Source organism: Nansenia antarctica (genome assembly GCF_963989245.1).
Source record: "Nansenia antarctica genome assembly, chromosome: 12".
Taxonomy (NCBI): Eukaryota; Metazoa; Chordata; class Actinopteri; order Argentiniformes; family Microstomatidae; genus Nansenia; species Nansenia antarctica.
In genome coordinates, this window is record NC_137682.1 from 3,784,122 (window position 1) to 3,810,335 (window position 26,214).

The 26,214-nt window shown below is 41.8% G+C and overlaps 1 protein-coding gene across 1 annotated transcript; it reads right to left on the reverse strand.

The window, feature by feature from the left end:
• Window positions 1–10,519: 10,519 nt before the first annotated feature.
• grk7a (G protein-coupled receptor kinase 7a) lies at window positions 10,520–16,816 on the reverse strand (the record flags this gene model as incomplete). Its single annotated transcript, XM_080543166.1, has 4 exons — window positions 10,520–10,856; window positions 11,177–11,457; window positions 14,583–15,038; window positions 16,223–16,816. 4 exons carry the CDS (start codon window positions 16,814–16,816, stop codon window positions 10,520–10,522), a joined length of 1,668 nt encoding a protein of 555 aa, XP_080399292.1.
• Between the last annotated feature and the right edge of the window lie 9,398 nt (window positions 16,817–26,214).

Consider the following 26,214-nt stretch of genomic DNA (forward strand, 5'->3'; position numbering starts at 1 on the left):
AACATGCTCTATCTGTCTCTTACACAGATAAGATAAACATGCTCTATCTGTCTCTTACACAGATAAGATAAACATGCTCTATCTGTCTCTTACACAGATAAGATAAACATGCTCTATCTGTCTCTTACACAGATAAGATAAACATGCTCTATCTGTCTCTTACACAGATAAGATAAACATGCTCTATCTGTCTCTTACACAGATAAGATAAACATGCTCTATCTGTCTCTTACACAGATAAGATAAACATGTTCTATCTGTCTCTTACACAGATAAGATAAACATGCTCTATCTGTCTCTTACACAGATAAGATAAACATGTTCTATCTGTCTCTTACACAGATAAGATAAACATGCTCTATCTGTCTCTTACACAGATAAGATAAACATGCTCTATCTGTCTCTTACACAGATAAGATAAACATGCTCTATCTGTCTCTTACACAGATAAGATAAACATGTTCTATCTGTCTCTTACACAGATAAGATAAACATGCTCTATCTGTCTCTTACACAGATAAGATAAACATGCTCTATCTGTCTCTTACACAGATAAGATAAACATGCTCTATCTGTCTCTTACACAGATAAGATAAACATGCTCTATCTGTCTCTTACACAGATAAGATAAACATGCTCTATCTGTCTCTTACACAGATAAGATAAACATGCTCTATCTGTCTCTTACACAGATAAGATAAACATGCTCTATCTGTCTCTTACACAGATAAGATAAACATGCTCTATCTGTCTCTTACACAGATAAGATAAACATGCTCTATCTGTCTCTTACACAGATAAGATAGACATGCTCTATCTGTCTCCCCTGTTTTACGGTGTAGGTACCGAATGTGTTCGGGTGACCTAATGTGTTCGGGGGTCCTGCCATTACAGATGACGTATCACAGTATGATTGGCTGTGATGACGTTACACATGACACATTATGTTACACGTTACACATTATGATTAGCTGACATTCGGTACCAACACCAGGCTGGCGGAGTTATCCCCCACTGACCACTTCTATCGGCCCTTAAACACACTTACTCCGCCAACCCGCCACGTGCAGCACCCTTCAAGCGTTCTCACGTGTGGTCGGCACAATGTTACGGAGCCCCCCTGGGGTCACAGGGTAGAAAAAATGTATTTGATGTGTGAATCCATTCCCTCGATTTAGTCAATCTGTTCCCTCGGTTTAGTAATCCGTTCCCTACAAATATTTTTTTTCTACCATGTGACCCCAGGGGGGGCTCCGTACAATGTCAAGCAGGCTACCTCCAGATGATAACATAATCTTGAGGAAGTGTTTTCAGGTAAAGACAAGAACAGCAGTAACTACAACTGCCAGCAGATCATGCAGATGAGATTAAAAATGAACACTTATTAGCAAAGCATTAGTCAGGAAGGGGGACAAGCCATGAGGGACATGAACAGAAGGTATACAGGATGACACCAGAAAGATGTAGGTTAGTTTACAGAGATATTATTATATGTATATGGATTACACCTTCCTTATATGAAATGATTTGCCAAATCGCCAAATAGTCAAAATCATTAAAGTAATTCATTTTCACACCCCTCATCACCCAATAATTATCTCTTCGATTATTTTGTGTGCTATTGCATGACAGAGCTAAAGTGATATAAGTGCATGAAATGTACATTTTGAAAGGTATATGTTTTGGGGGTTTTATGAGAAGAAAGGGAAAAAAAATGTACTTTTACTGAAGTAGCTCTCATTTCCTGGATTATAACTTTTACTTCTACTGAGGTAAATTTGACCTGAAGTAACAGTACCTTTAGTATGATTTTCAGTCAGTACTCTTTCCACCGCTACCAGGTCTCCCATGAGACCCTAACGTTTTGAATACAGGAAACATTATAAAGTATCCATGAATATATAATAACCTAATTGAAATATATTTGTAATATACATTGGATATGCCAGCGAAACATTATTAACACACTTCTATCATGCTTCATACTATTTTAACTTAAATACACTTGAATATACTTAGGTAACACTTTCTATGGACCCCATATCCATAATGCATTATGAATATAACTTATAATTCAGTAATAATGCAGTAAAAGTACAGTTATAGACATAGCCTCTTTTCACAGGCGATGTATTTCCGACACAACGCCTTTTGGCATTTTGAGGTGGAGACCCAACAAAAATGACCCAATGTGATAGGACCTTCTTCTAACATGGACCACAATTTTCAGAATTATTGAGCCTGAGGAATATCCTCCCCACCCCCATGCTGTCGTTTTTCATCTTCATCCTACAGTTGTTTACAAAGCTAGTTAGTTAGTTATTTAGTTAGTTAGTTAGTTAGAAGTTAGTGATGGAGATGTCGTCGGTCATAAAGAAAGGTTGTTTAAAGATTTTTCTGATTTTATTTTTTTCAAAATGGGATGTGCTTAAAAGTCATTATCATTATACTTATACATTATTAGTATTGGTATATAGAATGATGAATCATTATAAGTCGTCTATAACTGTGCTTATACTGTATTATTATTACTACTAGTAGTAGTTGTTGTAGTAGTAGTAGTAGTAGTAGTAGTAGTAGTAGTAGTAGTAGTAGTAGTAGTAGTAGTAGTAGTAGTAGTAGTAGTAGTAATAGTAGTATGTATGTATGTATGTATTCTAACTTAGTAGGAATATACAGTATGTATAATGCATTATCAATATGGACTTCATAGTGTAGAAAATGTTATCAGTACAATTAAAGTGGTTCTAAAATAATACACTTAGGTTCACATTGAATACATGCACACTTTTGTATACAACAATCAAGTACATTTTTGGCACACTGCACAGATTTCTAACCTCATATTCATTGTCTACACCTACATTTATGAATACACTGAGTTTCTCAAAAAAAGCTTTTGCATATGAGGTTAAGAAACAGTTTCATATTTAAGTACTTTTTATTTACTATTGACTTTTTTTCCACTTGGGCCACACACACAATGTAAAGTGCTTTTTTGAGACCTGGAATTGCTGGAAAGCGCTGAGTACATGTAATCTATTGTATCTATGTACTGTATATCCTTGTATATGTTCAGCATATCTGTCAACTTTATTTTGGTTGAGTCCCCTGTCTGTCTGCCAATCTGATAGTCTTGTCTGTTTGGTCTAAACTGTTTCTAAATGTATATATTTAATGGATTCACTTTTTTTCTGTCACTCATCACCAATGTTTCTGAGCACTGTAAAGAAGTAATTTAAACAAAAATGTTATGGGAAATTATCATATTCAAAGCTAATGTTTATACAGTCTAAAATGGGACCCGCATCTGAAGGAACAACTTGTGACATCTGCAGGATGCCTTAAGACCTGTGCAAATTAAATTGTGGATTAAAGGTGATTTTGGAGAAAAATATCAAGCATGTTGCTTTTTCCAAGTGTGGTCTTGAAATCTACATTTCTAAGTGGGGGAAATATTTGAGTGGCACCCCCCTGGATTGGAAAAAAAAATGTGATGTGTGAATCCGTCCCCTCGATTTAGTAAATCGTTCCCTCGGTTTAGTAATTCGTTAGGGTTAGGGTTAGGGTTATGGTTAGGGTTAGGGTTAGGGTTAGGCCAGAACGAGCCAGAACGGTCGCAAGGATTCTAACCCTAACCCTAACCCTAACCCTAATCCTTGCGATCGTTCTGGCTCGTAGGGCCTAACCCTAACCCTAACCCTAACGAATTACTAAACCGAGGGAACAGATTTACTAAATCGAGGGAACGGATTCACACATCAAATCATTTTTTTCTACCATGTGACCGCAGGGGGGCTCCGTATAAGTCCCAACCGCTACATTGAAACTGAGAATGTGTGGCCACTGTCTGGGCTCTGAGCTTACTGCAAGCAAACTAAGGTCAGTGAAGGATTGGTGGTGTCGGTGATACAGTGTGTTTGCCACACGAGGGCACTAGTAGAGCTACCCATAAACACTCCCAGCAGATATTTTAAATGAAATGAAAAGAGCTAAGACCCAATTTAATTCAAGACCTTGCTATTCTCTGTCATGGCCACTGATCCAAAATGACTGGAGTGTGATGCATAGGTGCAGCCAATGCATATGAAACAAACAAGTGGTTAGTTGGGTTCTCTGGGGTTCTGAAATCGTGACGTTAGAATTATAAGGTTCTATCTGAGTTTTTTACATAATCTGATCCATTAGGTGTTTATTAATGCCTGTGTGGTGTTATTTTTAAAATGTTGATTTTTTTTAGTTAGTAATTCATCAAATACAAAGGTTCCATCTCACAAAACATAATGGAATGTAAAAACTTTGACGCTCAATATCTCGGAACTACCCTAAACTGAGATAGAACCTTAGAATTCTAAACTCACAAAATGTTGTCCAACTAAGTGGATGCTTGTTCACTGAGGCAAATTGAAAACATTTGCACTTGCTCGACCTTGTGCGTGACACTGAGTCTGCTCTCTCGAAATGAAATATAAAAGCTATTGATATGGCGCTAAATTGTTGAAGGATTGCAGGTTTTTCACCAGTGTTGTTGTGGCTCGGTATAAAGTATAAAGTGAAGTAGATGCTGAAAAATGTTTCTGTAGAATTGCATGGAATGTATTTGTCCTGGGAAAGGATTCCCAGACCCTCCGCCAAAATTAGGATTAGGAATTTTTGCACCAATGATTCTGTAATACCCTAGGTTTACCTGAAATGACGCCACTATTTTCTTTTTAGGCCACGTACACTTTTCTCATCCTTTCCGGGAGCTTTGAGCCCATAGGTCAACCCCTCTCTCTCAATAGGTCAACCCCTCTCTCTCAATAGGTCAACTCCTCTCTCTCAATAGGTCAACTCCTCTCTCTCAATAGGTCAACCCCTCTCTCTCAATAGGTCAACTCCTCTCTCTCAATAGGTCAACCCTCTCTCTCTCAATAGGTCAATCCCTCTCTCTCAATAGGTCAACCCCTCCTCTCTCTCAATAGGTCAACCCCTCTCTCTCAATAGGTCAACCCCTTCTCTCTCAATAGGTCAACCGCTCTCTCTCAATAGGTCAACCCCTCTCTCTCAATAGGTCAACCCCTCTCTCTCAATAGGCCAACCCCTCTCTCTCAATAGGTCAAGCCCTCTCTCGGCCTCACTTTGTATTCTAGCACCTCCTAATTTACGCACTGACCCAAAATTACTAAACTCCCAACCTCTGGCTTCGCCTCGTGCCACAACCCTCTACCAGTGGTAAATGTCTCCACAACCCCCTTCCTCTCGTGGTAAATTGCTTACATTGCTGTCTGTGCTACTCTCAGTAGCAATCCAGGATCCGACTGGCTTGAATGAAGTCCTTACAGGAGCACTGCTGTCCTTCACAATCAATAGCTGTCAGTGTCAAGTCCCTCTCTTTAACAGATTATCTACCCGGTTTTATCCTGGGAGTACAAGTCCACCTTCGTCACTAAAGGCATCACTTAAGCCCTGCCCTTGGAACGTGGTCTCTACAATCGAGTGGTATTGCACTGTGTAAGGGAGAGAGAATCACTGGTGCCCTCTGCCCTGCCTTTAACAATTCGTGACGTTAGAATTATACGGTTCTACTGTATCTCCATTTTTGTCAAAATTGAGTTTTTTTACATAATCTGATCCATTAGGTGTTTATTAATGCCTGTGTGGTGTTCTTTTTAAAATGTTGACATTTTTTTGTTAGTAATTCATAAAATACAAAGGTTCCATCTCACAAAACATAATGGAATGTAAAAACGTTGACGCTCAATATCTCTGAACTACCCTAAACGGAGATAGAACCTTATCATTCTAAGCTCACGAATTGTAGACTGATTTATATCAACACAGTCTTCATTCTTATATGCACAAAAGTTCCATTGAAACATACTGACAGGTAATGACAGCTGACTGTCAGGACACTCTATCCTCCTTCTGCCTTTCCCTCTCTTTCTCTCCATCTTTGCACTCGGCACTTCTCTCTCAAAAAATAATGTCTGTGTAAGCGAACACTGCTGATGATCAAGCTATATTACTAATGATGGGTTCTGAATTTGTTAAACCTTCATCTTCCAACATGCTACAGTGGGGTGCAAACATTTGGGCACCCCTGGTTTAAATGTCTGTTGCAAATCTTGCAATTAATCTCCAAGTGATTGAAAGCAAACCTGAACACTAAATGCTACAAAGTTAAACATGACACCTTTCTGCAAGTTTTAAAGCAAGGTTTCTTTTTGAGTTTTTAAATGATAAAAAAGGAAAAGGGCCCTGTGCAAAAGTTTGGGAACCCTTTTGGATTATTCTTTGTTACCTTTTGAGAAGATGATTACTAAGGCCCAGACCAAGGTGATTTATTCGTTAGGGCTTCAATGAGCCAGTTGAATATAATTCCAGGGTTGAACAATATATTCTGAAGTAACTCCATGCCTTCTAAAGTATCCGACTGCGGTGGCTGTTGTGTCTGGTGTTAAAAACCATGGGTTCCTCTAAAAAATTGTCCAAGGATATCAGAATCAAGATAGTTCACTTCCACCATCAAAGAGAAGGCTACAAAAAACTCAGAACCGGTCAGAAACATCATTAGAAAATGGAAAATAAATGGAACAATTTAAGACAAACAACAAAGACTAACAAAGACCTACATGGCCAGAAAGAAGATGGAAGGAAGAATCAATTCCACCAAATATCAAGACATTCTAGAGAATAATGTTCGAAGGTCAGTCCAGAAATTGAAGTTGAGAGGTTGGGTATTCCAGCAAGACAATGACCCGAAGCATACCTCAAAATCAACCATGAAGTACCTCCAGGAAAGACGGATGAAGGTTTTGGAATGGCCATCACAGTCCCCAGACTTCAATATTATTGAATATCTGTGGAGAGATCTCAAACATACCGTGCATGCAAGAAGGCCGAAGAATATTTCTGAGATAGAGGTGTTCTGCCAGGAAGAATGGGGAAAAATTCCCCAAACAAGAATTGAAAGACTCTTAGCTGGCTACAGGAAGCGTTTGCAAGCTGTTATTGTTGCCCGAGGAGGAGTTACAAAGTACTAGCTGAGAGGGTTCCCAAACTTTTGCATGAGGCCTTTTTCCTTGTTTTATTATTTTGAAACTGTAAAAAGTTAAAACATAAAAATGAATCTTGCTTTAAAATGTGATGAAATGTGTCATGTTTAACTTTGTACCATTTAGAGGTTAGCTTTGCTTCTTTTCACTTAGATAATTGTAAAAGGCATTTCGACTACGCGGGGTGCCCGCATTTTTGCACCCCACTCTAAATGATTTGCCTAACCTAGCAATCATTCAAAGGTGTCCCTTAGGGTCCAGAGGGATTTGAGGTTGATTTAAGTACACAGAGGTAAGGCCGATTATCGCCTTATCAGCTAAGAGTAGCACTCTGAGATCTGTTCTGGGCTGCACAGCCTGCCTGTGGTCTGACTCCCTAATGGGATTAATGTGGTCAATATTTTTAGATTTCACTCCCGAAACCTACTTTTCCCTGGGTTATATATGGAACTTGCGTAACAGGGTTAGCGATAAGGCTTAGCCTTTTTAAATGGTTTTTGTTTTAAGGAAAGTGAGCGTGAATAAGTTTTAAGACTTTTGGTTCTATGGTTTATTTGTTTTCATTGTAGTTAAATGAGATTTAAAGAGATTCATTAATTACAAAATCTGAACTCATTGTCTGGGGCGATGTTACCATGTCCCACACCATCAGTTGTATAGTTATAGGCCTCAATCCCAAATGAGGGGAAAAGATAGGCCTCTAAAATAATGAGAAGTCTGTCTTTCTTACTTGTAGAGCCGCTGTACAGAGACACAGATATTGAAGACCACACACATGCACACACAACACAACAGGAACGTATTACCAATGGTAGTCAAAGAAATTGCAAGCTGTAAAAGACATATTTTTATTTATTCAAATAATTCAAAATTCAAGCAAGTCCCTGATGAATGTCTGACATTCCTATTGTAGCACAGGTAATGTTTCCCTCTCATAACATATGTACATGTATATGTATCATCATATTTATATTAATAACATGCTTATCATATTTACGGTAAAAACTTACACTGGCCAAGATCTGGAAAGTTTGTCACTTTAAGTTCCATGAAAGAGTTCTTAGCCCTGAGACAAGAAAACAGGGGAGAGAGTATTTTTACATTTATTTTTATTTTGAAGGCTAACTAACCAGTGTATGTAACTCAAACATTACATCACATCAATGGAAGCAATGAAAAATTTGCATATACAAGTTTGAGTTGCTCACACTATCTTAGATAAGACAATAGCCCTCAGATATCACTTTTTTAGGGTTAGGGTTAGGGGGGACGGGCTAAACACGTGACAGCAGCTGGTGAAACCGGGAACAAGTCGGCAGCCAATCAAATGTTCAGACTTTTATTCAGAAAAATGTAAGTACATTTTGACATTGTTGAAAATCAGTGACACACACTCGCTAGTCAACTAACACAGCTTGTTTTGTGAGCCTGCTAACAATGTGTTATAGTTAACTAGGTAGTAGTGGGGATTACTCACCAAATCCATTGCATTGCAATATTTTGGCCTGACTAGTGAATGTGTCGTTGATTTTGAACAATGTTTGTGTGTTAACATTCTGTATTGTCTGTTGCTCTTTGTTGGCTGCTGTGGGGTGTAAGCCCAATACAAATTTCCCAGTGATGGGACAATAAAGTGACTTTTGACTTTTGACTTAAATAAAGTCTGAACAATTCGATTGGTTGCCGACTTGTTCCCGGTTGTTTCACCAGCTGCATGCCGTCACATATTCCTGGTACACATCGTCAGTCTAGCCCAACCCCTCTGAATGTTCCACCTTCCAATATAAAATCCAACTGCCTTTCCTCTACATACTTCGCTCCTGACCAGCCAGGGCTAGAGCCTTTGTAGTGGTTTTATATCATGTTATACTGGGAAATGTAAGTCTCTCTACAGTTTGGCGAAGCTAGCACTCAAGGAAGGCCCATTTCCTTCCTGTAAACAACACCTTCATTATCCAATAGATCTATAGCACCCATGGGGCCTTCTTATGTTTTCATCCAGATATCACTAGCTCCTAATCTGTGGATCGTCACTTCTCTGTGCATAGACATACATATTTATATATACATACAACACCTTTTTTATGTATTTTTTGATTTATAAAACATGATGCTGGACTGAAGAGTCCACCTGGTGATCAACCTAACTGGTTATGGTCCAGGGTTACTGCAGGTAAGTAAATGTTACCTCTGCAACAACAAAAGCACTTTTCTTGGTAGAAATATCTATTACGTATTTGCTTTTGATTGCTTCAATATGTCATGACATGGTAATACAGGGGGGGGGTGTTGGTATGGAAATGTACACATATTTACTAATGTAAGTTGTTAGGTTGTTAAAGATTTGTTGCAAGAACAAATAAGTTACAATCTTTGCCTTCAGAGAGACGAGAGGTATTTAGGGGAGAGAGAAAAAACAAAACAAAACAAAAACTTGGCTGCTACTGAATTCAGTACTGAATTCAGGTTGTTAATCTTCTGGAAACGTGTGGTTTTCTTTGTCTTTACATTACATTGTGGATACTGATGTTTGTTATTTATTTACGTTGTGTTGTTTCAGTATTAAGAATGGAAAATTATGTTTATTTATTTATTTTGTGTTGTATCAATATTAAGAATGAAAAAGTATTAGAACGGATGATACTGAAATATATGTATTAATTAATTGGATTATATAATGTAAGTATAATTGTTACGTATAAACAGGGGTAGGACAGGATAAGCCTAGGCTTCTTCCTACTCCTTTTCGAACAATTGATAGGACTGTACTCTACATATTAGTTATTTGTTATTTATTATTTTAAATCATGTTCGAAATAAAGATTCATTCATTCATTCATTCATTTATTCATTCATTCATTCATTCATTCATTTATTCATTCATTCATTCATTCAATTACTGGAGCATAATCAAGTACAAGATACATGAACTATTAAATCCAGCAAATGGTTCTTTGTGGCCAATCCCTAGGTCTGAGGTGTAGGGCTAGCATTGCAGTCTACATTACTACATACAACAATGTGGCACAGACTGTAAGCGTGGGGGCCTGTAATTATCCATTACTCGTCTATTTTTTGTGTCCATAAAATGTAATGTTATGATTTACTCCTAATTATGATTTACTCCCCCTGTTGGCCAGGAAGTCTTTACTACATTGAAGAGAAACAGCTGGGAGAAGCTGCAGAGAACTGAAGAGACATTACCAGTTGGGTTATGTCCATCTTTAACCCTCCTATTTGGACCAAAGCCGAGTGAGTAAGTAAGCACTCCAGTGCGATATATTACTAAAACAGTGAGCAACCAACCCGTACTAAGGAAAGAAGCTCCACCTCTCTCTCTCTGCCACTGCTCTTCTCCCTTGCCTAAAATAATGCATTTGTTAAATTATTTTAGTGTGTTTTTTTTTCTTAGAACAAGTTACCAGAACATGAACAAATAATTGTATTTGTTTGTTGGTGTTATATTAGCTAGCTTTGGCTGTTCACAGCAACGTGCACGTGCCAGACTTCGTGGCGTCACCACCCACGCCTGCGGCAGACTCTTTCCTGTTGGGGTCGTTCAGCTCGTCGAACAGTCCGGTCTCGAGCATCTCCACTTGCCACGGGATGGGCACGGCTCCTGTGCCGAACTCCTTGAAGAACTTGTTATCCTTGTCGTCGAACTCGATGCCCTTGATGTCAGAGAACTCGGCGATGTCGTCGGTGTCTTTGGCGTAGACGACGTTGGGTTTGGGCACCCAGGGAGGGTCGATCAGCCCGGCCTCCAGACGGGCGAAGTTGATGGCCTTGAACCACTCGTGCTTCCTGGGGTCGTCACCCCTGCGGAAGAAAAATGAGAACGCTTCTGCATGAGGGTCATATTTCGTGACGTTATACGGTTCTATCTCCATTTTTGTCAAAATTGAGTTTTTTACATAATGTGATCCATTAGGTGTTTATTAATGCCTGTGTGGTGTTATTTTTTAAAATATTTTCATTGTGATAGAGATAGTAGAGATTTGACAGGAAGGATGGGTGAGAGAGAGAGGAGGGATGACATGCAGGATATGTCCGCGGCTGGAATCGAACCCTGCGGTTACGTGGCCACTACGCCACCTAAGCACCCCACATTACTGATACTTCTGAAGCGAGACCCTTACTTGCAGCCCAGGCGCTCGTCAATCTTCTTCTTGAGGAACTGCTGGATGATGTCCTTAGTGGGCTTGTCAAAGCCCTTGTGCTCCCAGAGGGGCTCCTCGTTGATAATGCGGCGCTGCACCTCCTCCTTCTCCACCTTGTCTTTCTTTCCTTCGGGACCCTTGAAGGCGGTGTAGCCGGCCACCATCTCGTAAATACTGACGCCCAGTGCCCACCAGTCCACAGAGATCCTGTAGGGGACGTCCGTTAGGATCTCAGGGGCCATGTATTGGCCAGTTCCAGCCTGGAGAAGATGGGGGGATGGGGTAGGGGAGAGAGCAGGGATGGGGTAGGGGAGGGAGCAGGGACGGGGTAGGGATGGGGGAGGGATGGGGCAGGGGGGAGATCAAGATGGAAGAAAAATTATTTAACAAATATAATTCAAGGACCAAATCATCATTGTACACTATTTTTTTGGGTTTGAAATCATCACAGCACTTAATTTCCTTCTGTAAGTTTTCCAGATGTTATGTTTTCTACATAAGTCAACAGTGCTGTCTACTTTCTACTAGACAAGATAATGATAGTGTGCAAAGTGTAATTAATTAATAATCCAAATTGCATTCCAGGCAGATGCAAATGATGAGGATTAGAAACATGTTCATAGCCGGTGCTGTTGTACACGTCTCGGTCGACGGGCTATTTTATCTAAGCCGTCTTCTCTACCCGTTCTCTGCTCTGCTCCTACCTGACCTTAGCTACAGCCTGGGACAAGGAGCTTAATGCTAATGCTAATCCCCTGCTACCTGTCAAGAGTCATGTGTGTATCCATGGTGACAGAATGCTACATCTGCTTATATCGTTGGTCCATCTAGTGAACGTCAATATCAGTGTATAAGCCCTATACGGACACACACACACACACACACACACACACACACACACACACACACACACACACACACACACACAATTATAATTCTATACTTGGTGCTAGCATCAAGCAATTCTATATTATCATTATATTTGTATCTTATCTGACTAATACAGCTTTCATTTGTTTCCAATTACTTTTCTTGCTTGGGTGAAATATTTTCCTATTGAGCAAGACTGAATTTAGTAACTGCATGAGCACAGGTGTGGCACAATGTGTTCAAGGTCAGCAGTGGAATTCTCCCTTGTGATTGGACAAGACAGGGGCATCTTCCCGCATCCGATTTGTCCAGCCTGGTTGCTGAGAGCACACTAGTCAAACAGCTGGGGGTCTGTGTGCGAACGTTAACCCTTAATTAAATAATGAAACCTTTATTTAACCTTTTTTGCAGAGGTCCTGCTTGCACACTTGAAACAATCGTAAATATTCATTCAAAATTACATTAAACATTAAGTCAATTTACACAATATAATAAATTAAAACTGTAGCTACATTTCTCGGATGACAGACCTGCTATCGGGTCTTAAACTGACCAAGTTCCTGACCTTTGGAGGATTATGTAGATTCAAGATCAACTGACAAGCGACCGGTATTCTTAAGTCACCTTGCTACCTCACTGAGTACTCTGACCTTTCACCCTAGTAACGTTTTAGTCAGTGCTCTGTGAGATGTCAAAATGACACTGTAACTACTAAATCACTGTTAAATTATTCATCCATTTTAACACATACTGTAATTAGGATATTTCGCTTTTTTCATACCTTTTATATGCCCTGAAGTATGAATTTACCTTTATGATGGTCTCACTATTACTATCAATAAAAAAACTAAAGAGACCCAACGCAATTACACAGCATACACGACATACAGTACACGGTATACTTTGTCCACATGCACGCATGCACGCGTGCACACACACTTACACTGTGTGTATGATTTACCCGGGTTTTGCCAGCCTGATCAGAGGACAGATTTGTGTAATGCCGCCTAAGTAAGAAGCTTAGAAGAGCAAAGCCAGCCAAGCCTCTGAGGGGGTTAGCCGTGGCTCCCTTGCCTGCCGAGGGGCACCAAAGAAGAAGAGCACACAGTAATAAGCTTACTAGGCTTCCTTGGCCCCTGCATTTTGCTCTCTACTGTGAGTGAGCCTCACAGGCCGGCCGAAAAGTCACATACTACAACACTCTTTAAATGCTCAAGTCAGTTAAAAGTCTAACTGGGTATATATTTATTTTTTGGGCCATTTAGCAGACGCTTTTAACCCAAAGCGATTTACAATTACGAATTACATCCCCCCTGGAGTAACTGAGGGCTAAGTGCCTTACTCAAGGGAGCACTAGTGGTGGTGTGGTTTCAGGCGGGATTTGAACTCACAACCTTCCGATCACAAGTCCGACTCACTATCCACTAGACCACCACTACCACTGACAATCTATGATACCAATAACCAATTAATTAGAAGGTACAGTTAGTGTCCAAAATGCATTTTAGCAGCTACATTATTAGCTACGACCCAAGTGACATACAGTAGTAAGTTAAGTAACAATTACAAGTAGCAGAATAAATCTAACTCGTGTGACACACTGAACTTTGTTGCACTTTGATTCCTTAGACAAAGTGGTTGACTTCATCAGAAGAGTTGCTTCTTAATGTGTCAAAAACGACTGTCCTCTTTTGAACATTTTGGACAGAACCAACATGCAACTCAACAACCAAAATAACTGTTTCGCTCAGTAAATACTAATAATAAAGGAGACACAGGATAGCCTTCAAAACCCTATCACCCAACAAGTCCCTCACCTAAATCTAGTCAGCTGTTAAAATAGCCCGAAAAAGAAAATGGAGGCCTATAATTGGCTGGGCTATAATCTAACCGCTAAGGATTATATATATAATTGAGACAGACACTCCTCTTTGACAGATCCTTAACAATCTAGTAATCCTTCTCCAGATTTACACAAGCTTCACAGAGAGCTTTCCCCCCCAGTCCCGTGAAAATGGCTTTAGCCCCTTCCTCTATATGTCTAAATCCAGACCAGACTTGAACTGAACAATGTCATGGCCTAATCATACATTCAACTCTTGTTGAATTTTTCTTGACTCCCCTTTCCTCTTGACTCCTCTTCCTATCCTCTTAGAAAGTAGCTTGTTGCTTCTAAATAAATAGGTTTTGACCTAAAGCCCATTTATGACTCCAGAAACGTATGGCTAATGGACCGCAGAGACCTTGCAAATACATTAGGCCCAAGAGCTTTAAGTTGGAAATGTTCACGGAATGGCTGAAAAGATAACTATGCTAACCATCAGGTCATAATCATAAAGGAAGTTTTAACAGTGTCAAATATTTTTAATTTCTTCTGAGTTGACATAAATCTACATTTTCCTAATCATCTATTTCCTCACCCTCTATTGTTCACGGTTGCCAGAGTTTTGCATCCTTCCCAAAAACCGTCAAGCATCTGTTAGTTAACGAAAAAACCCAGCTTCAATCGACTTACCCTCTGGGTGGAGGTCTTTCCGTTGGGCAGGATAATCGCTAGACCCAGATCAGAAAGTCGGCACTGGCCAAAACTGTCCAGCAGCACGTTTTCTGGCTTCATGTCACGATATATGATATCCATGTCGTGCAGGTGGCGGATGCCACAGCAGATCTGCGCTGTATAGTAGATTATGCGTTTCATCTCGACACCCTTATCAACACCCTTCCCATCATAGCCCATGCAGTAGATGTGGTACTTGAGGTCTCCGCCGTTCATCAAGCTCATGACCAGGCATAAGTGGGTCTTGCTGTCGTACGCGTAGGCCAGGTTGACGATGAACAGGCTTTGGACCTTCTCAAGGATCTGTTTCTCCAGCAGAGCCATCTTCTGGCCCCCTTTCTTCTTAAGGCGTTTTTTGCACAGCTTCTTGCATGCGTACATCTGGCCGGTGTTCTTCACCTGAACGGCACACACCTAGACAGAGGGAAAGCCATGGGTTAAGACCTGACAAATTCTTTACTTTTTTGTTGTTATGTAGTTTCATTTTCATCCCTCAGCACCAAGAGGACGACATAGTAGTACCCTCTGAAACCATGTGTCGATACACAATTTGCAGACCCATAACCTACCAGAAAATAAAAACGTTTAAAAATAATAATAATAATAATAATCTGAGGAAAATCTGTTGCTAACTGTCTGTCTGAAGTGTGGAGAGTGTGGAGACACGTGCAGTGCCAACCTTGAAGGTGATCTTTGAAGTACATGTTGATAATGTGACGTGTGTCTTAGAAGATGGTCAAGAATTTCTCAGGTCCTTAGTTAAGACACATGAAGACCTCAGGAAAAGGTTTTGTCTGTTTCGTTCACCTTTTTCCATTCTTAGTGTTGTCAGACTGTAGTCAGTCAGACTCTTCTCTACAACAATTGTTGTGTTATGGAGTCTGGGTTTATGAGAGGAGGAAGACCTCCACATTCATATAACCATTCTATCTACTAAATCACAGAGGGACACACACTACACTGCATCCTCCTCCAATTGTTATAAGTGTAACATATCTGGCACTTCATGGCATTGCGCTTAAATACATTGTTCAAACAAAGGAGATATTTTGTGAAACCTTGAAAGTAAGCGTAAGTATGAGTACGAACCATGTGTCATCTCTTGTGGAATTTCGATGACCTCTTTGCAACTTAATTGAGGTGTAGTTTATACCGAAAGCTACCCTGAGAATTACAGTGTGTTGTCTATTCATCAATCAATGCATTTTATGCATACTGGTAGTTCTGTTCTCTTCTGACACAATACCAATGACACATTGAATACATTTCAGGGTGATGTTTCGAAACAGATCAGAGGTTTAAACAAGAGATGATAGCACATAGTATTACTGACATTTTTGGACATTTTTCAGGTGTGGCAAAGGCATTAAGTTGGTGTATTGGTTAGGGGTGGGCATCGACGATCGATAATTGATCGATAAGGATCTTGGTCGATCACAAAATAAAACATTTGGTCGATCACAAAAAAAAATAAAAATTTTTTTTTTTTTTTTTGTGATCGACCAAATGTTTTATTTTGTGATCGACCAAGATCCTTATCGATCAATTATCGATCGTCGATGCCCACCCCTAGTATTGGTGGTGTCTGCCATGCTTACCTCTCCGAAACCTCCCTTCCCCAGAGTTCTGAACTCGTAGAAATATTTGTCAGTGATGGGCTGCTTCTCGTACTCTTTCCACTGCAGGAATTTATCAAAGAAGAGGCTGGCCTGGTAATCCGTGAAGGGCTTGCCTTTGAGAAACTCTTTTGTGCTTTCCTTCACCTTGCCCGTCATCACCTCCTCAAAGTCCTTATCTGTCACGGCCTTGCACTTGTCAGCCGCCTCCCCGGTGAGGAACCTCAGGAAGGACTTGGAGGTGGCCTTGCAGTACTTGTTCTGGATAGTCGTGCGCGCCTTGTTCTTGAGTGCACCTTCTGCCAACTCCCAGTCGTTCAGCTCGTCTAAGAACTCGGCGCCGACCAGATACTCTGGTTTGGAGGCCAGGTACTGGCGGAAGAACTTCTTGCCTACGGGCTGCGCTTCGCAGAGCGATTGAAAGTCCTTATCCACGGTCGTACGGGCGGCGGCGCACTGCTCCGGCTTGGGCAGCGATATGCTGCGGCGACGCTTCTTCATCTCCTTGTCGTCGCCACCCTGGGCTTTCAGGTAGGCCGTGTTGGCCACCAGGTTGTCCAATCCACCCATATCCATCTTGGCGGCTGTGTGTGGTCGTTCTCCCCCTACACAACTGGGTTCTTCAGAGGTTCCTTGAGGGTCCCTTCACTTCGCCTGGTGCGTGCGGTGTGTTCTAGAATGTGCGTCTCTGTGTGCGCGACTCGCTCCAAAGCCAGGGTTTGCAAATGAGCCACTTGACCACATGTACCTGCAGACCTAAGACACACAAAACTGACACACCCAGTAATTACTCATTTAGAATTAAATACCTGGGAGGGATTTTTGGCTTAAGGACTTTTGTGTGGTCTATTCACGGATGCTGTTCACAGAAAGGGAATCGTAAGAGGGTTCTGTCCTAAGAGGCTTTGCGGGCCCTCTATATTTGGCTGGGTTCAGAAGCTATGGTTAATGGGGAACCCATTGGGTTCTGTTGACTAAACACTAGCAGAGAGGTGAAGAGAGGATCTGTCTACATGCACACACATATACAGTCATACAACAAAGAAACTGAACACTCGTTCAAACACACATGTGTGTGTCTGTCACCTTTATTGACAGAACTAACAAAACTATTTTTGGAATTAATCTCATTAACAACATTGACAATGTTGTCTTAAACATCTCTGAAGATGGCCGATTAGCCAATGCAGACCTTATTGGATTATGCATCAGAGCAGTAAAATAGCTTAATCTCTTGACAGATAAATTGTTGATAGAAATGGATCCGATTCATCCCGCGTCTGAATGGTCACTAAACATTCTGTGAACACTTGACAAGCGTCAGAATGTTCCGAATCATAATCAGAATGTTCAGAATCAGAATCAGAATTGATTTTTATTACATCGATGTACGGATATACATGAGGAATGCATTTCACAAGTTATTTCAATTCTTGACACATGCAAAACACGCCAGAAACATTGTGGATGGCTGATCATCGCCATCGTCCATCAATATATGAGCCATATAGAAAAAGGATTGTCTCAATGCATCTTTGAGGAATATACATTTCATGCTGGTAGCCCCTTAACTCTTCCCGTATATATATATATATATATATATATATATATATATATATATATATTCCCATACACAGTATTTATAAATGTTGCTGGAATGTACAGTATGTTATTACATGTTAGATGACACTCAGGGGTTATTGGACTAAAGGCTAGGTGGCGAATTTGCTTAAGAGGGATGTAAAAGCAGCCCAGAGTAAACAATGGCTGTCAGGTCAGGTGGGAGCCACGTCAACAAAGGGAGATGAGTTTGGAATACGATAGATCAAAGTCAAAGTCAGCTTTATTGTCAATCCAATATATGGACAGACATACAGAGGGCTGAAATTGCGTTTCCCTCTCATCCACGGTGCATAGCAAACAAAAACAATAAATAACAATATAATACGACAAGATTAAAAAATAACTATATATAGTACAAAAATACTAGATAAAAGATTTGAAATGTGCGGTACAATGTACTTTTAATACATGTACTTTAAATACATGCTAATAATCATCATCTTCTCATAGACATAGTGAACATATATATTTATTTAAACATCACTGTGAAAGAGGTGTGAGTATAACAGCTTACACTACTTGCTTCAGCAAGTCCAACTATTGTTCTTGCTCATACTTATTATTATTATTATTATTATTATTATTATTATTATCATTCACATGTCACAGTTTTTTAGAACTCAAAAACTTGAACCCATTAACATGGGGGAATGTTGATTTGTCATTGTTGCTGCAACCGCCATGGAACTTTCAGTAAAAAACAGCATGAGACATGCAGAAGACATTCTTACACAACAATGCCCTCTCCTGACTACCATTTCTACCCCTCTGAAACCATTCTCAACCAACCAACTCTCTACCCACTCCACTGAACTACCCCAGGCTCATCATATCTACATTTACATTTAGATTTTTGGCATTTAGCAGACTTATTCCAAAGCGACTTACAAACGATACATTTGACTAAGCAAGTGAATCATCAATTCACCAGTCGTAGCAGGAAGAGTAATCCAGCTCAGGCCCGGGGTCATTGATAGAAGGAAAAACCTTCTCCTATCACCTTCTTCTAAAACTTTTTTTTTTTTTTTACACTGGAGAAACAGAGAAACAGTACAAGGGGGGCAATAGAAGTTCTTAGGGACACAGTAGAGGGGAAAGCGGGTGTCTTTAGGAGACGCAGTGCTGAGGGGCAGAAGATGTCTCCCCTCTCTCTCAATAGGTCAACCCTCTCTCTCTCAATAGGTCAACCCCTCTCTCTCAATAGGTCAACCCTCTCTCTCTCAATAGGTCAACCCCTCTCTCTCAATAGGTCAACCCCTCTCTCTCAATAGGTCAACCCCTCTCTCTCAATAGGTCAACCCCTCTCTCTCAATAGGTCAACCCCTCTCTCTCAATAGGTCATCCCCTCTCTCTCTCAATAGGTCAAGCCCTCTCTCTCTCAATAGGTCAACCCCTCTCTCTCAATAGGTCAATCCCCTCTCTCTCTCAATAGGTCAACCCCTCTCTCAGTCTCACTTTGTATTCTAGCACCTCCTAATTTACGCACTGACCCAAAAGTACCCACACCAATAATGCTGCTAGAGGAACGCCCGGAGGAGAACCCCTTGATGGCAGAGACGTTCCTGCTTACCTGAACTGTGTGACAAAATGTGTGTGCTAGCTTGTCTCCAACGACTTTTTCCACTTGCTCGTGTACGTTTCTAAATAGTAGTAGCCATAGGGAACGTACGTAGTGTAATTCGGGTGGCAAGCCAACGAGAGGGGACGGCCCTCAGAGGTCAGTTGCTTGAGGAAAAGGCACTGAATTTGAACATTGCAGTCGTAGACCATTGTGCAAAACAGAAACCCCAGCCTAAGGCTATGGACCTATGCAGGCTAATTCAGTACGATAAACCTAAGCTTATATCGGCTAATCCTAGCCCAAAGTGTCCCAGAGTGTAAGGGGTGAGCGACCTGTTAACGTATGCTACACTCAAATAGGTACTGCCCAACCCCTCCAGGTTTACCTTTGGGTTCACAAGCCCACTCTGCACTGAAATGGGGGGGATTATATTCAAGGTAAGCATGATTTTCAAGGTTTCATGCTTTTGAAATATTATAGCTGTTATATTTTCTTTTAAGGAGACTTGAGCACTTTTTTTTGGGGTGGGGGATTTTCATCTCAGACTGAGCATTTTAAGTCTCGCTGCAGCAAATTCCATAGGAAAGTCTGTGACATTCACAACATTATTATATAATCTCAAATCTCTTAACGTTTAAACTGATATTCTTATCCAGCCTCCTAAAAGATAATATTACAGCCCATGACATCTCATTATCACAAATGAGTTAATGTTGATTAATCATTAATCATGATAATTAATCAGTTAGTTCATGTTGATTAATCATTAATCATGATAATTAATCAGTTAGTTAATGTTGATTAATCAAATGGGTTTGCAAGCATTATGATGCATGACAGCCTACTAAGAGGTCTGACCACAGCCATCTCTGGCTCTGGGTCGTCCACCTTTGGCAGTGTCAGGTAAGGCAGGGTATATATATACATGAGGTAAGCATTGAGGCTAATCAACAGCAGTTTACCTCATGGGAATCTCATTCAGGCTCCTAAGGATCCCTGTTGTGCACCACGACACCCTCTGACAGACAACAAATGAATATGCCAACTGTGCAATACTGTACATACATGCAGATATCGGTACACTGTACACCACTTTATTCAAAGCATCTTTTTAAACATTTGAGAAGTGCACTGTTTATACTTTTGAAATACAGAGAGTACTGTATAGCTAGAAAATAGATATACAGTATATAGTCAGAATACAGTAAGAATGTGAAGACATTCTGGACACAATGTTAAAACACACACACACACACACACACACACACACACACACACACACACACACACACGTAGCACACTCATGCATAGGGAAATACTCTTGGGATCAATTGTGTTCCTCTCTCTTCTGACCTGTCATCTTTGCTCTCCTGACCTACTGGTGATTAAGGGATTACGTGGGGAGTCCGGGGGCTGAGTGCCGGTTAAGTGTTGTTAAGAAAAGGGACATAAGTCCCCCATCTGCTGCATAAACGTCTTGTGCAAATCTCAGACAAAGCAAATCTATGAATGAACGAACGAACGAACGAACGAACGAATGAATGAACGAACGAACGAATGAATGAATGAATGAATGAATGAATGAATGAATGAACGAATGAATGAATGAATGAATGAATGAATGAATGAATGAATGAATCGTTTAATGACCACACGACCTAGGTCGGTGGAATTTGTTTTTCGGTACAGGTGGAAAAGCTCAATACAGCAAGTGTCCTCGAGTTACAGTCAGAGCAGTACTGTCAGAATCAGTCGGTCAGAGGTCATCGGTGTTTGAGCAGACTTAAACCACTCTATTACTCTACACACACACACACACACACACACACACACACACACACACACACACGCACACACACACACACACACACAAACACACACACACACACACACAAAAACACTTGAACCGTTGCACCCCTAGTGGACATCATCAATTCCTCACTGGAATCTGGCATAGACCAAACCAATTTCAAAACCGACCTCAGTCACCCCTGCAGACATCCAATCTGACACCCAGTCATCTTCAAAAAGCCTGGTATGTTAACCTGACAACCTCCACAACTACTGTCCCGATCTCCAACCTTCCTTTCCTCAGCAAAATCCTGGAAAGAGTAACTGCCGCCCAACTCCACCAGCACTACCACAACGTTGGGCCCCTAGTTTAGTTTTTGTCGCTGTCTCTGTGTTTTCCGTTTTTGTCTGTCTGGCTGTCTTTCACTGTTGCCATGATTCACTGCTGAAGTAGGCCTAGGCCAAGGTTATGGCTAGCTGAGAAAGGCAGGTTCATTTTCAATGTTGTTAATAATAAGTGAATTGAAATTGCACTAGGAAAAATGACCAGAAATATATTACTGTAACGATCCTGTATGGGGCCCGTTAACAGCTCCACCAAGGGAGTTAACTCTCTTGGTATTGTGGTTAGCGCGGCCGTCGGTTATGCGGGAGATCGGGGTTCGATTCCCGCATGGGGCGAGTTACACTACCAGTCTCCGTTCGCTACACTGGTGTCAGAAGTGGGATGGAAGGAAGGCCATCGGAGAGGCGTGTCCACGTGAGGGACTTGACATAGTGAAGCGTGAGGGCACGCTCTCCCGAACGGTGAGGATAGTGTAACGATCCTGTATGGAAAGATCTGCTGGAAAGATCTGTGGGAGATGGAGGCATTCAGAGCGAGCTTCACCATCAGGGCTGCCTACGATGTCCTGCCTTCTCCTGCAAACCTAAGCCAGTGGTATGGCGAAGACCCCACGTGCCCTCTATGTCAAAGTCCAGCAACACTGAAGCACATCTTAGTGGGATGCAAGACCAGCCTCACCCAAGGCCGTTACACCTGGCGGCACGACCAGGTGCTAAGGTGTCTTGCAGCAGTGCTGGAAAGTCAACGGACAAGTGTGAACGCCCTTCCTCCCCCATCATCCCGGTGGCAGCCAGCACCATTTGTTCGGGAGGGCGAGGGTCAAGCCAGCCTCACCACCATAAGACGAGACACTGGGCAGCTGGGCAGAGCACGGGACTGGAAGCTGCTGGCAGACTTGGACAAGAAACTCTGCTTCCCAGCTGAGATCGCAGCCACCAACCTGCGACCAGACCTTGTGCTGTGGTCAGCCTCGCTCAAGCTCGTTTACATCATCGAGCTCACTGTGCCCTGGGAGGGTGCAGTGGAGGAGGCCTACGAGCGGAAGAGGCTGAGGTACACTGAACTCGCAGCAGATGCCCAACAACAAGGCTGGACAGCGAAGGTACGCCCAGTGGAAGTAGGCTGCAGAGGGTTCGTAGCCACCTCAACATCCAGGCTACTCAGGGAGATGGGAGTGCGAGGGAAGACCCACCGGCAGGCAATCAAGGACCTCTCCAGGGCTGCTGAAAAGGGGAGCCAGTGGCTGTGGATGAAGAGAAAGGACTCGACCCGGGCGTTCAAATGAGCTGATCGCATCTAGGGAGTGAACCTGGGACGCTGGGATTCACTGCTGAACCCTCTGGAGGTGTCGTGGGCTTATCAGCGAAACATTCATGAAGGAGGGCGCCCACTTGACAACCCAAAGGATGCCATCGCTCATTTGAACACCACAGAGTCTCATCGGTGCCTTAAGTATGTATGTATCGAGGGATATCAACATCTAGTCCTACATAACAGATCTGGGGCCCGTTAACAGCTCCACCAAGGGAGTTAACTCTCTTGGTATTGTGGTTAGCGCGGCCGTCGGTTATGCGGGAGATCGGGGTTCGATTCCCGCATGGGGCGAGTTACACTACCAGTCTCCGTTCGCTACATTACTTTATTTCCGGTGCCAGGTGGCCAGCCGAAGTGGAAGAACTGAGTGGTCGGGCAGGAGTTTGGGGGCTGACCATTGCTTGCAAGTAGGGAGGGACTGTTCCTTTTTCTGCCTGGTAGGCAAGCACCAGGATCCTGAATCTGATTTGAGCTGCTACCATGCAGGAGCCAGTGAAGGGTGTGAAGGAGATGGGTGACATGGGAGAATTTGGCGAGATTGAACACCAGACGGGCAGCAGTATTCTGGTTGAGGAGGAGCGGGGCACAGGATAAGTACGGTATTTGGTCCTCTGTGGCTCAGTTGGTAGAGCATGGCGTTAACAACGCTTAGGTTGGAGGTTTGATTCCTGCTGGGACCATATATACTGAAAAATGCATGTATCAAACACGCTAGTTGTATGAAGTAACTAATCGCCCGCAGTATTCAGGTGTGATTTTGGCCCATTCCTCTACACAGATTGTCTTTAAATCTTGAAGATTGCGGGGGGGGCCCTCTTGTGAATCTGGATATTCAGATGCTTCCACAAATGTTCAATTGGGATTAAGTCAGGTGATTGACTGGGCCATTCCAACAAGTTGATTTTCTTTCTCTGAAACCAATTGCGAGTTGCCTTTGCTGTCTGCTTTGGATCGTTGTCCTGCTGGAAGGTCCACCCACGTCTCATTCTCAGCATCCTGGTGGATGGCAGCAGGTTCATCTCAAGAATCTCTCTGTACATAAAGTGTAAAAATGGCCAATATGTGTTGTTTTTTCCTTATTACTGTGGGAGAGTGCAATCATCCAATCCACCAAGCAACTCAAAATGAGAGTGAATACCAACAGAAGAATATTGCAGGGGATTTTGGCAATTTCTTTTGGGCCGCTACTCACACGTCATTCCACGAATGCATGATCCTTACAAGCAGGCGCGGATCTATGGGTGGGCCTGGGTGGGCCTAGGCCCACCCAGATTGACAGCTGGCCCACCCAGTCAGATTCATAAAAATACATATTTTTTAATAATAAAATATTTTTAAAGTTTAATTTTGACTAACTAACTGTAATGTGAATAGTTTTGTCTTGCGACCGTCATTGCCACCGGCTTGTGAAGAACTGGTAGGACTACACCGTCGGATCTGTCAGCCATGGAGGAACCAGCCACTCAACCAAAGCTGGTAACATTCCCTACTACCACTGTAATAGATGGGAAATCGCGCTCCTTCAGTAGAAATTGGTACGAGAAGTTCAAGTGGATGGAATAGTAAAGAAAGAGACGCTATTTTTTGTAAAGTGTGTCGACATTTCCCAGAGGCGCACACGGAGTTCACTTTTATAAGAGATGGATACAAAAATTGGAAACGTCTCCGGCAGGCCTGTGACAAACACGAGTCTAGCAAGCCGCATGCTGTTGCCCTCACCAAGTTGGATGGGCAAAGCCATGGACCCCAAAGCCGTGGGACAGTGTTAAATCAAATGCACGGTGATGCCGTTTCATTCATAGAGCGAAACCGGCAACACGTTAAAGTTGTGTTAGACATTGCTATGTTGTGTGCCAAGTTGGAAATTCCACTTAGAGGTCACAGAGAAACGGAAGAGGCGCTCAATAAAGGTAATTTCTTGGAGCTATTCAAGTTCATGTCAAAATATGATCCAGAAATTGAAAATAGACTGAAGGAACTGCTTCGAAATGCCACGCTCCTAAGCCATCACATTCAGGATGAGCTGCTTGAGGCTGCAGCCTCACTGCTAATTCGAAAGATAAAGTCTGAACTGCATGAGCAATCCACATGCCATACTTGCGGATGAGTATAAAGATCTATCCAAGCGCGAGCTAGTTGCTGTCTGTATTCGATTCATTCATGGAGGGGTAATTAAAGAACGAGCAGTAGGCTTTGTGGAAACTGCGGAATTGTCTGCTCAAGGAATATCACAGAGGATCCTAGTGTGTATTCGTTCATTTATTTGTTCATACATTCATTTATGTACCTATATATTTATTGTTAATTCTGTCAGACTTGGTCCTCCATAGTTGATGGTTATTGGTTAATTCATTGAATTGCGTGCGCTTGAATGCCTTGCGTGTGTGTATTATAATAACTTGTTTGGCTGTCCGTTGCATTGGGTAGACAGGTACTTTATTTATTTTCCGTTCGTTTCATGGTCTGCATAGTGATCTCCTCCAGTCCCTGCGAATATTTTGCGTGTGTGCATGCGTGTTGGTCGTACCCAAATGTTTCGAGCACCCACGGGCAGAAACATAAATCGGCGCCTATGATCGCGAGCCCGGTTGTGTTCCATCCATCTGGCTGCTCATACATAGGTCTAAAACGTGCGGTGATGAGTTTCACTCAGGCCCACCCAGATTTTTCCAGGCCTACCCATCAGCCACTTTCTGTATCCGCCACTGCTTACAAGTACCTTGTTGTAAAGGTAACGAATTACTAAACCGAGGGAACGAATTCACACATCAAATATTTTTTTTCTACCATGTGACCCCAGGGGGGCTCCGTATAAATGTTTTCAGAGCAGGTGTATAATTCAGAATATGAATACTGAGGTGCTATTGTCTTATAAACTCAACTATACTTACGGGATGGATTGAGACCTCCTTTAACTAGAGGAAAGTATGGCAGAATACATTTTTTCTATTATTGTTTTAGTAAAAAAGAAACTGCTTATTTGCAGAGCTGCAAGTACAACCTTTGTTGAATGGAACATAATCTATGCACAGTTATAAAACTCGGAAATGGAATTATCATGTGTGAATCAAACAGCCATTTTTACATATAATGTAAATGGTATTGAAGCTTACATTTGGCCATGAAAGTTTTACATTCCATTGTAGTCATTTATTAGACACTCTTATCCAGAGCAACTTACAACAAGAACAAAAAGGGCAATATGTTGTATATGAAATTGAGAATGGTTACATTTCTCTAGGCCCATCACCCAGCTCTTATCCAAGTGTGGCTGGGAGACCGCTTTGTTGTTTGAATTACAGACGCATTTATGCATTTCCAGTTATCATATAGAATTTT